Source organism: Psammomys obesus, unplaced genomic scaffold (assembly GCF_907164565.1).
Source record: "Psammomys obesus unplaced genomic scaffold, mPsaObe1.curated_primary_1811, whole genome shotgun sequence".
NCBI lineage: Eukaryota > Metazoa > Chordata > Mammalia > Rodentia > Muridae > Psammomys > Psammomys obesus.
Window position 1 is genome coordinate 4765060 of NW_026595981.1, and position 12605 is coordinate 4777664.

The following is a 12605-nucleotide window of genomic DNA, read 5'->3' on the forward strand; positions in this document are numbered from 1 at the left end:
ACATACATACATACATACATACATACATACATACATACATACATACATACATACATACATACATCAAAAGAAAAGAAGCAAGCCAGTAAGCATCACTCTTCATGACCTCTGCATGGGCTCTTCTAGGTTCCTGCCCTGCTTGAGTTCCTGTCCTGCCCTGCCCTTCAGTGATGGGTTATGATGTGGGGTAAATAAACCCTTTCCTCCCCAAGTTGATTTTTGTCCTTCTGTTTCATCACAGCAATAGCCACCCTAGCTAAGACAGGTAAGGACAAACAGGAACAAATGCAGAGCCCCCCAAGCCTACCAGAAGCCTGGAAGTACCGCTGTCACCCCACAATGTCAACTAATTAAGTAATAATTAATTACTTTGGGGGGCAGTATCTTGCTATGCAGCTCAGGTTACCTCAGAATTATGTAGACCAGGCTAGACTCAAACTTATGAACTTCCAGCCTCGTCTTCCTGATTTCCGGGATTAAGGCTTGACATCCCTCTCTTCACCCACCAGGGAAGGAACTGTTGCCTTGAAAGCGACCATAAACACTGTCCAGCCTTGCAGTGTAAAGCTAAGGCGATGGTTAGCCAACCCCAGGTAGGCAACACGGTATAGGGGAGCTTAGCTTCCTATAGCTCCTATGTATATGATTCAGGTGTGTCTTCCTCGGCCATGAGGCTGTGAAGAGCCAAGGTCAGCACAACAAGCAAGAGACGGAAGGGACAAATCCTACCACGTAAGGACCACCCATACTCCTCCACCCAGGCTTCAGGAGCAGCCCTAAGACACATCAGCTTGTGCTGAGATGCCAAGGCTGGGCCCTTCAGCAGCCAGACATCCTGGACCTGGCATGCAGAGAGGCGGAGAGACACTGAGAGGAACCCCAACACCCCCAATCCCTGTCTCCACTGATTTCTGTTCATTTTTATCACCCTTTGACGAGAAAAGATTTGCAAGGGCTTCCAACCTGCCAGGTGCTCTGGGGTTAGGTACACGGCTTCTTTGTGTGTGCATGTGTGCGTGCGTGCGTGCGTGCGTGCGTGGTGTCGCTTCTGTATGCACAGGCTCTCAGGCTCATCTGATGTTGATGTCACTGTGAGCACCTGTCTAAGCGAGTGGGCCCATCCAGACACAATGGTTCATAACAACCGATTTCTCCCTTCCTCCTTCCCTTCCTTCCTTTCTTTGGGTGCTGGGGGAAAGAACTCAGGGACTCATTGTATGTGCGTGTGCATATGCGTGTGTGGCTAGAGGGAGGTCTTCCTTTCCAACTGCACCTTCCTGGGGATGTCCCTGCTCCTTCAGCCGAGCCACCGCGTCAGCTTCACGAGCGTAGGCTGTCTGTCACTGGGCTGCATCCCGGGCCCTTTGTCAGACATCCTGAAGAACTCTCTCACTATTGTGCTTTAGAAGAAGAATGAAGTGGATTTTTTGGATCCGCACAAAGGCGAGAAGAAGACTAACATCACACAGAATTCATGCTGTACGATCCCACTGTAGCAAACAAAAGACAGGAAGGGAACAAGCGTGAACCGTCAGTTTCGATGACTGCAGCACGCATGCAGAGATCTGGCCAGGGTACCTGGCAACCGTGGATGAAGTGGCCGGCTCAGAGCAGGGAGCAGGGAGGTCTCTGCCTGCTCACTTTGTAACAGCTCCTGCCGTGGAGCTGTGGAAAGCAGTTAAAGGCACTGTATGTCAGGGAGTCCAGGGGTCTCTGCCTTGTTTTCTGATCACTGCTAGTGAGGGATAGGAAAAACAAAGGGGAGAAAAGGGTGATTGTGAGACTCCACGAGTTAAAGAAGCCTGGCTGGGCCTGTGAGGTGAAAATGTGCTTGTGGGGGAGGGGTCCCAGCTGTGACCACAGGCCACACTAGTGACACACATTCCATAGGAGCCCAGGGGGAAAACATCATGAAATCCTTTCTGAAGGACAAGACTGAGGTCGTTGGAGAAGAGACACAGCTGAGGCGCAGCATAGCCCATCTGTGGAGTTGTTGACAGAAGACAGTTTGGTTCCACACAGCCTCCCTAGGTCACCTCTCGGTACACAGTTCTACCGCTCTGGCCTTCCTTTGTCTCTCAAAGAACCTGCCTGGGGAGAGGGCTGAGCAAAACTATCCAGACTCTTTCTCACATGGGTAAAGAGAGGCCTGGAGGAATGAAGTGACTTGCTCGGGGATACACAGCTAGGGAAGCTTGAGGGGCCCTGGGACACCCACAGCTCCTTAGGCTCTGGGTGCACTCACCTGCACATCCATGACCACAGGGCTGTGCTGTTCCCACTGGAAAGCAGCTCCAGCAGCCATGCCCACGGGCCTTCGGAGGGCACACTCGGCCAGGCGGCCATAGAATGTATAACTCCTGCCCAGAAGAAGGAAGAGATGCCATGCTGCCTGTCTAAATCACACGCTCAAATGCACTGGAGACTTTTTTTTGCTGGGGGGTGGGGATTACGTTCTGTAGCCTGTACTCCTCAGAGGAGACTCTCTCCAGGTCAAACCTGAGGGTCGGGCAGAAGGGGCCTCTCCAGAAGGATCTTCACACCATATAGAGACCTCCAGCCGGCTTTCTGGAGATGCTGACAGGTTCTGGGACCTCTCCGTGGCAGGCTGGGAGGCTGAGGTCAGAGCTCTCTCCTGAGGGTATCAGCAGGACTTCTGGACTCTCCATCAGTGGGAGTCAAGCTGTCCTGTCGAGCCTTTGGGGTGGTTGTTAGCTTTCTTAGCCGGAGGTGGGCGAAGGCACTTGGGCAGGCAGGCCAGGGACATAATGCTACTTAACTTTTAGTGTTCATGACTCAGGGCCAGTCTGGCACAGTAAGAGGCTACTATCCCACTAAAGGCCTCGGCCTCCTGCAGAGTGGGGGGCTGGGAGGGACTAGGGTCCCTGGTCTCTATGACAGAGTCCATGTGCATGAAGACACAGCTTCTTAGGGACAGCCAGAGAACGGATGGGAAAGAGGGGATCCTAACAATTGCCTAACAAGATACTGAGGTGGGGAGACAACAGCATCCATCTGCGCATGAAAATGGATGGTACCTGAGCGGCTGCCTTCTCAGGTGCCAACTGTTTCCAGGTGACAGGTCGCAGGCAGGCTTTCTGTTCTCTCACCCTCTGTTCCCAGAGCTCCCCACCCCAAAGGACATCCTGGCTCCCATCTTCCACTTGGCCTTGGGGCCTTGTTGCCCATCAGCTCCTTGGATCCAAAGAAGTTCGCCACTCACTGAGCACACAGCTCTGCTGAGTCGCTTGGGGCTTTGATTCAGCCAGCACTTGACTCCGAGCTTGCTAGAGCTCGGCCTGGCTGGGAGGCCTCTCACCTGGCTGCTATCACGCAGCTCTCCGGGGGCCACCCCGGCAGCAGCGGCGGCAACACTCCACATTGCCAGCCACTAGTCCCCACACCCCCTAAAAGACTGAGTCTCCCAAGTTCTTCAGGTATCTGCCAAGAAGCCCTTTGGGGCATAGGACCAGCTGCGAAGCGTATCTTCAGAGAGCAATGGAAGTGAAAAGGCACACTCTGGAGTCCAGCACTTCGGACTTGAACCATGCGTGGGTTTGTCCTTGTCACCAGCTCTGTGAACATGCCTGGACTTGCCGTGTCCTCAGCTGGAGGTACTGACACAGATCGTGGGGACGGGGGAGGCACAGTGAGACTCAGATGACAGTGGCAGCACGGGGGGGGGGGGGGAACGTGCTCCTGCACAATTGCCAAGTCTATGTACTTAAATCTGTGCCCACATGGCATGTCCAACCTCCTTCCTGTATGGCAGAAGACTGATGAGCAGGAAGGTGGGCGAGGAGACAGACAGAGGCTGTAGCTCATTATACTCTGTGTATATGCTATACGCACCCACGAGTGTGCGGGCGGGCAACTGTTAAACGTTCTAGGAGCCTGTTGCACAAAGCAGTTTCCCTCGGTCGTATTCCACCCCTTTCTGCCTACAGCACGGACCATACTACACATGAGGGTACCTTGGGCCTCGGGGCAGCTTGACTGGGGTCCAATTGCTCCCCAGCCCCATGACAGACAGGCACATTTTATGTTGGTGTCATTTTTCCATCCAGGAATGTCTCCTAGGGGAAATTACAGAGTATTTACAAAGAGTATCACACTAATACGGGTTACTGTCACATCGAACAGGCAGTGGCTGTTGACCTTTGTCTGCTAACTTACCACATCCAATCAGTGAACATGAATAAAGAAACAATAAGACACAAGAGTGTGAAAACATGGGAAAAACACTGGGCTAACTGTCAAGTGATGACAGCAAAACATAAGATTATCCTAGATGAGCCAGTCATGGTGGTACACGTCTGTAATCCTAGCACTGGGGAGGCAGAGGCAGGTGGATCTCTGTGAGTTCAAGGCCAGCCTGCTCTACAGAGTGAGTCCAGGACAGCCAAGGTTACACAGAGCAATGCTGTCTTGAAAAACAAGCAAACAAGACTATTCTAGCTGGTCCCAACAGAAACTGTCGCACAGATGGGCCTCACACTTACATTCCAACCTGAGCAGCTGCCCTTGAAAAGGTACACATCAGCTGGGCAGAGTGAGACACGCCTATTAGCATTTAGGAGGCAGAGGCAGAGGCAGGAGGAGCACCTCAAGTCTGAGGCCACCCTGCTGGACTATACACAGCGTCCCAGGCCATCCAGGGCTACACAGCGAGAACCTATCTCAAACCAACCACAAACCAACCAGCCAACTGCACCAAATATAGAGAGGAGATCAATTTTAGTAATGTTATAAACCCTCATATGTCCAAAAAAAGACTGCTCCTTCAATATGTCACAGGCAGGAAAACTCATACCCAAGGTAATTTTATACTGTTTTGTTGGTATGCGGGCTTCAGATTACAGCTCTCATGCACAGGCACAGCAGTGAGACCAGTGACTCCCTGCCTGGCTGGCTTCTCCCTACCCCTGAGAAATGTTATAAAGGTTTTTACATTGGGGGGGAGGGAGTAAAGATCAGAATCCCAAAAGAATTGTTTTGCGCAGTTTTCCCGAGTGGCAGGGCTACGAGTGACATCCGTCCCCCCTTCCTTCTGCTTTCCTCGGTGCCCGTACTGAATGGATTTAACTTTAAGCGCTAGCAAGGGCCAGTCTTTCACACTGCAGACCAGGGAGATTTACGAGACTTGACCTGGTAAAGCACAGCCCCCACGTGGCTGCTTATGTTCGATCCCCGAAGGCTGCCCCGTACCCTGACACGTTCTCCGAGTATACTGTTGGTTAAGTGGGAAGCTGTGGTTGGGCAGGGTGCAGGAGGATGGAAGGGGGGCTGGGCTCAGATTCTTGTCTCCTGCTCCCCTGGCTGCTCCCTGCCACCTGTGGGTCCTCCAGGACAAGAAAGAAGAGGAGCAAAGCCCTCCTTTTAGACTCTGAGCAGAGCGAGACAACAATTTCATTTCCTTTCTTTGTGGGAAATAATGTTTTGTTTGTATGTGTGTGCACCATATGCATGCTTGGTGACTGTGGAGGCCGCAAGAGGGCGCCTGATCCCCGAGAGCTGAAGTTATGGATGGTTGTCAGCCAGTGCGTGGGTACTGAACCCCGGTACTGGGCCTGGGTCCTCTGCAAGAGCAATAAGTACTCTGAGCCTCTTATGTATCTGCCATAGAGCCAAGGATTCCAGGAAGGACGACCATTGTCATGATGACCACATGAATGACCAGCCGTGGCCGGGATGTCCCAGTTTATGACGCACCGCACCAGCACTGGGGACACTTGCTGTAGCCACAGGTACCCTGGTTTCCTCCTGGGTGCTGCTGCTCCCCATGGCAGAGCATGTAGCCTCTACATCTCAGCCATTCCCAGGTTTGGCTGTGGCCCCTGCCTGTCCCCTCTCGCCTGTCCCCGGCTGGCCTGCTGCATACCTGCGCCACCTCGGGCCTCACGTTGAAGATGTACAGCCAGTCACTGAAGCGCGGGTAGCTGTTGAGCTCGGCGCTCCTGTTGCTGGGGCTCACGCTCAGCTTGCATTGCCGCTGCTTGCAGATGTAGCGCACCAGCTTTGCCTGTTGGAAGTCCAGCAAAGAAAAGGTCACCTTTACAGGGGGGCACAAGTGTGTGGCAGCCGTGTGCCCTCCGGGGGAGCTCAGGCAGATGCCAGGGATGTACTGAGAATGGAGCCGGCAGGGCCCGGAAACCCCTTGCTGTCACCACGGTGTGAAAAGGCTACAAATGAGGTGAGGAGTCAGGAGGGTCTGGTCACAGCATGGACCCACTGAGGCTGGCCAGCTGAACTGCCTTCAAGACCAGCCCCTCAACAGTGAAGGTCACAGCTAGTGACAGAACAGGGGCCAGCCACACAGAAGCCAGCTTTTCTGCTTGGAGCACAAATACGGGTAACTAATAACAAAAAGGGGGAAGGGGTTTGGAAAAATGGGGCAACGACACACACACACACACACACAAACATGCACACATGCCCTCCCCACAAGATGGTAACAACAGCTGCAGCCTCAAAGAGTTTAAGAGACGAGCAAGCTCTCACTGAACAGAAAGAACACCTAACGGGGCTGCAGCTACTGGCAACAGCCCCTGGCTGGAGTCTCCACACAGGCTAGCCAGTATTTACACCCCAAGATGTTGGTGAATTCCAGACCCATGGATCTGTGTTTCCCAAGGGAAGAATGTCCAAAGCTTTAAAAAAAAAAAAAAACTCAAGCAAGACAAGCTTGAACAAGGCCGGACTGACCCAGGGCAGCCTCATGGGAGCCCACAGCTGGGACCTGCTGAGAAAGGAGGCTCGCTCCGCCGAGGCTTCCCTCCAGCAGAGGGGACCATGCCACCACCAGAGCGAACCAGGGAGGGCAGCTTGGCTTGGCCCGTGGTGTCCAGCGACGACGAGAATCTCTGAAACCAGACTCTAGACCTGCTGTAACCTTCAGTGTCCCCAGAGGCAAGCCCTACCTAAGAGCCAGACCCCGTCGCTTAGAACCACTCAGGCTCAGAACAGTTCGGCTGTCTGGACGATGCGTTTCTCTTCCCATCACCTGTAAAGATCTCAGCATGTTTCTCAAGAATCTGTTGCCTTTTGTTATCTTTTTAACATGCATCCATAAAAAACTAGTAAGTCTGGGTTGGACAGGTGACGCAGCAGGTACAAGCACCTTTGTCTCCAAGACCGACAAATTAACCCTGAGTTTGACCACTGAGCCCCATATGAAGGAAGAAGGGAACCAGCTCAAAAATTGGCCTTTGACCTCCACATGCGTGCTGTGGAGTGTATGCGTCCATGTGCAAGCATGCTGGTGTGCGCACACACACTTCACAAAGAAAGAATAAAATTTTTTAAGGTAAGAGAACAACTGAGGAAAATATCTGGCATCAACTCTGACTTCCATGTGCACATGATCACAAGAACACACACACACACATACAACACATAAACCAGTTTTTGTTGTTGCTGTTGTCGTTTGAGACAGGGTTTCTCTGTGCAGCCTTGGCTGTCCTGGATTCACTCTGTAGACCAGGCTGGCCTCGAACTCACAGAGATCCACCTGCCTCTGCCTCCCTGAGTGCTGGGATTACAGGTGTGTGCCCGTGCACCCAGCAAACAAATTAAAAAAAAAATACATATATATATATATATATATATATATGTATGTATGTGTATATATGTATATACATATATACATATGTATATATGTATATACATACATATTAAATATGTATATACATACATACATATATATGTATGTATGTATATATATGTATGTATTTTTATATGTATGTATGTATGTATTTTATATATGTATGTATGTATGTATGTATGTATGTATGTATGTATGTATGTATAGTTTGGCTCCATCAATAATCTAAAAAAGAACAAAAACAAACAAAAAAAACCCTTTCTCAGTCACTCCAGAGTTACTGACCCTCTTACAAGACCCCAAATCATGCTAACTGGTATGGGGAGGGTTAGTCATAACTGGAACCAACGGGGGTGAAGAAACAGAATCAAAATATATACTTCTATGATACAGTATATATTATATGTATCATAACATGTATAATGTATGTAATTACACGTTACACATACTCGGGTGTACAGTTGGAACGCTTGGTGACAGTGCTAACACAGGTGAGCCCAGGGTAGTCCTGTACCCTGTCCTGATGCCCGGGGCAGACAGCACTTACTCTTCCCTGAGCATCTCCCCTCCCTCACCCCCCACCCCGTCCATTTGCTGTTTGCCAAAGTTCACAAGTACCAACGCACAGGTGCACTTTTTCCGTGCAGAGACCTAAATAGGGGCACTTCCGCCCTCCCTCAGGCTCGGAGCCATTTGTTACAGCATGATCGGAGGAAAACTCTAAAATGGGAGCCCCAGTCTCCTTTCCTAGCTCATCTCCATACCCCCCCAGCCCTGCCCTGCTCTCTCGATTCCCCTCCCCCCTCCCCGCTCCCTCCCCCCCTGCCCTGCTCTCCCCCACCCCGCCCTGCTCTCCCTCACCCAGCAGCTGAATACCTGCCTCCCAGATGAACAGGCCCGAATTCAGATCTGCCATTTACTGGTTGTGTAATCTCAAAGACGCTCACTCCTTTCTCTGAGTCTTTCTTCACTCTAACACCCCAAATAACTAGCCTATATTGAGCTGGGATATGAAACCCCCGCTAGTAACACATTAGGTCCCCCTATGATGAAGGCAGGGTCTTTGTCCAACCCCGCATGCCTGGTCCTGCACCTGGGTGTGAGGTGTGCTCACCAGCGCTGAGGGTGGAAGGAGGAAGAAAACACCAGGGTCCTAATCTCAGGCTTTGCTTTCCACTCAGTTGCTCACGCCACTCCGAATGGCAAGCCTCAGCTCCAGAGGGCTGACCAGAGGCAGGCCCACCCAGCAGATAGCATGTGAGCTCAAAACTATCCTTTCCCACACTAAGGAACTTGGCTAGGCTCATCAATAATGGCCATCCATCACAGTGTGGGGCTCCCAGGCTGGACCACTGGGGGATGATTAATAACAGCTGGTTTACACAGGACTCTGGCTGGGGCCAGCTAGTGAGGGGAAGCACCAGCTTGGCCGAGGCCTCAGCCAGCCTGTGAGTCTCCAGTTCCGCTTGTCTGCCCTTCCAGGCCCTGTTCAGCCACTCAGTCATCTTTGTGTCAGTGAACCTCTTGCCAAGAATCCTTGGGCTGACGCTAGGCTTCCACACCTCTTCCTCCAGGAAGCCTCTCGGCCCTTGCCCAGATGGCTCTCAGTCCCCCTGCTTGTCTGCCTCTCTTCCTTTAGGTTACCAGTTCTGCAGAGCCAGAGGTCTAGTCTGAATCTCTGATTACCACTACAGGCCCAGAAGCCTGGTGTGCACGTGTGCGCGCATGCACACACACATACGTTTTCCCAGTGTGGCACAGAGCTCACAGCTACACTCATGTCATACTCTACCACGGGCCTCTACGCTAGTCTCCTCTTTTTAGAAAAGCTGTTGGAGATCTGACTGAATATTCGAAAGCAGGCCACAGGCCTGTGCTCCTCATCACACTCAGATCACAGCTCATGCGGCCAGCGGGGCCTGAGCTGAGGGACACGGCCACTCCCTATATGCTGGTGCTGGCAGCCCTGGAGGCCTGGGGCTGCTGTCTCCTGTGAAACCACTCTGCTGAGGCCTGGCACGAGAGGGGTCCCATCACAGGGAAATGGAGCTGCTCTCGCTTTTCCTGAAAGTTAGGGCAATCATGGAAGCACCAAATGGCCACTTTCTGAGACAAGCCGCAGCAGGGCCTGCCAGCCAAGCCAAGGAGGTGTGCCAGGACCTCTCATTGGCGGTGTCATTTCCTCTTCACCACAAAACCCACAGGATCTCAATTTTCCGGAATTCAAAAGCACCTGAGGTTCCACTGAAGTGACCAACAGGGCCTCAACAGTCATTTGCGTCAAGAGTGTGTGTCCCAGTTCTCGACAAGCAGCCAGGTTTGCAGAGTGTGAAGGCTTCATTCAGGGAGCCCGAAAACGAGTTGGTAAGTCCTGAATACAGCAAGCACTCGATAAGCAGCCTGGACTCAAAGATGTACTTTCTGCTGGGAGCTTTGGCAGTTAAGAGCAGTGAGTGATCTTAGAGAGAAGCCCCGGGGTTCGGCTTCAACCTGGGAGAGACAGCCACACTTGAAAGCTGAGGCTGCTGAACCTCCACCCACAAAAATACCTGGAACCAGCAAGGAGAACGCAAGTCTCATAGCATTATTAACCAGCTACCAGGCCATCCCTGACGGTCAGTGACGTGAGGAAGACTGCTAGCTCTAGCTGGGCAGAACGATGTCAAATGAGCTAAATCCTGTCCATTCAAAATGGGCTGGAGAGATGGCTCAGCAGTTAGGAGAGCTTAGGGCTCTTGCAGAGGACCCGAGTTCAGTTCCTAGCACTCATGCCAGGTGGCTCACAATTGCCTGTAACTCCAGCCCCAGGGGATCCCCACCAGCACTCACATGCATACAGACATGCAGGCACATCTGTGTGTGATCAAAATAAACTAGAGTTGGTGGCGCACATCTTTAATCCCAGCACTCAGGAGGCAGAAGCAGGCATGTCTCCGAGTTTGAAGGCAGCCCAGTCTACAGAGTGAGTCCCAGGGCTGCCAGGGCTACACAGAGAAACCCTGTCTTACAAACAAACAAAAAAGACAACAGTGGCACGGAGAAGACTGGTAGTTCTGAAACCACTGACTGGCCTCGAAGTTCCTCACTGACACATTCCCCTGTGGAAGAAAAATGCCAAAGGATTCCCAGTGCCAGCCTCAGCCACAATAGGCTTGATATATCTGAAAGGCTAAAGTGTCTAGACTGAGCCAGGGTAACGATGGATACCCTGTACTCTTAGCACTTGGGAGGTGAAGAAACTTAGCAAATAAATTGCCTGACCAGGAAAATGCTTGCTCGGTGCTGGTTGGCGTCCTTGTCAAGTGGTCTTCAGGTCCTCTCCATCACTTTAAGGGCAAGGACTATGAGGGTGGGCACTTGCCCATCTCTGGAGTTCCCCATCTCTGGGGTAAGGGCTAAAGACAACTTGAAATATAATGCTGGCCTGGAACAATGCTTGAGATTATAGAACAGGAATGTTTAATAGTTAATTAGTTATGACCTGTGCTGTACTGGATGTTCCTAAGTATGTACAGATGTACTTCTGTGCATGTGTGAATACCTGTGTTTAGAGCTAAAGGGAAACACTTGTCTTCCATGACTTCTTACTTCTTTTTTGAGACAGGGTCTCTTACTAAACCTGGGGCTCACTGACTCAGCTGGGCTGGCTGGAAAGTGAGCCAGGACAATCTACTGGACCCTCCCAAGCACCGGGGTTACAGAAGTGGACCACTGGATCCAGTTTTTACAGAGGTTCTAGGGATCCAAACTCAGCAAGTGCTTTACTGACTGAACCATTTCCCCAGGCCCATTACCTTCAAAGGCAGAAAGGCCAAAATCTAAGCTCACCAGGTACCTCTGGTCTCTACTCTCTCCAGAGCTCTCTCCTCTACCCTTGGACCAGATGGCATGATTGCCCTGGAATGGCATAGACTCTGGGAATGCTGCTTGCCCAGGTGAGTACCCGTCCCTGAGAATTTTGACCAAGCTCACACCATACCTGCTATACCCAAACTGCTCTAGGCATGACCCAGACTCAAGCCTCAAAAACAAAAGACACCAAGAACAAAAGTGTCTTTTCTGAACCCCACGGGATGTCTAGCAGATGTCATGGCCAGTCCTGGAGGCATGCTGACCTGGAAGTCGGGGATCCTCTGACACTGTTATTAAACCACCCATTGGCCTGCATAGGGTGGCTGGCTGCAGACAAGCCATTGTGAGGGGACTGGCTGATGTCAGGCAAGCAATACAACCCACATACAAGGAAGCTCAAGCCTCCATGCAAAAAGGCACACAGACCTCTGGTGGATATCGTCTGATATCCACTGATATCACACTTTGTACCTACACCTCCATAAAAAGCACCTCTTTCCAGAGAGCTGACTGCAAATGACATCAGCTCCACCCTAAAGTTGCAAGGGCTGGGCTTGTGAGGTCCCTGCCTTACGAAACTTACCAACCGGAGATCTGGACTTTTTAAGTGGCCAGATGCCAAGACGTTTGCCATCCTGACCCTGATTCAGATGTTGCCCATTGCAGGGCCCTTCCTGTGGTCATGTCCAAATGCAGGGCAGGAGGTTAGGTCTCTGGCAGCAGATGTGACAGATGTTAGAATATACAGGAGCCAGGAGATGCCAGAAGTGGGCTGAAGCAAACACCAGAGTGTCTCAGAGACTCAGGCAGGCTCCCTGGATTATGAAAATCACAATATTGTGTTGCTGCTCAATTACAAACCTGGCAGTAGGAACCATCTCCTCATTTGTGTAGTGCCTAACTCTCTCTCTCTCTCTTCCTGGACGCTCAAAGGCAATTTCAGGAGGTAGGGATTTTTTTTAGATCCCTGATAAGTACACCAAGGTAACATTCCAGTCCTCACACAACTCCAGACCCAGCCATATCCCTGAGGCATATTTTCCCTCACAAAATAAGAACACAAAACCAAAAACATTACAGGCTCTTACACACTCAAAAAGAGTCTACTTATTTTTACTTTTATTTTTTGAGACAGGGTCTCACCATGTAG

General features: G+C 51.3%; 1 protein-coding gene across 3 annotated transcripts in view; it reads right to left on the reverse strand.

Moving 5' to 3' along the window:
* Nucleotides 1-12605, reverse strand: part of Ksr1 (kinase suppressor of ras 1) — a 134366-nt gene that overhangs the window by 55557 nt on the left and 66204 nt on the right. For all 3 annotated transcript variants that reach the window (XM_055620136.1, XM_055620135.1, XM_055620134.1), the window contains exon 2: nucleotides 5882-6022. In XM_055620136.1, the coding sequence (XP_055476111.1) occupies nucleotides 5882-6022 (141 nt within the window). The remainder of the gene's footprint in view (nucleotides 1-5881; nucleotides 6023-12605) is intronic.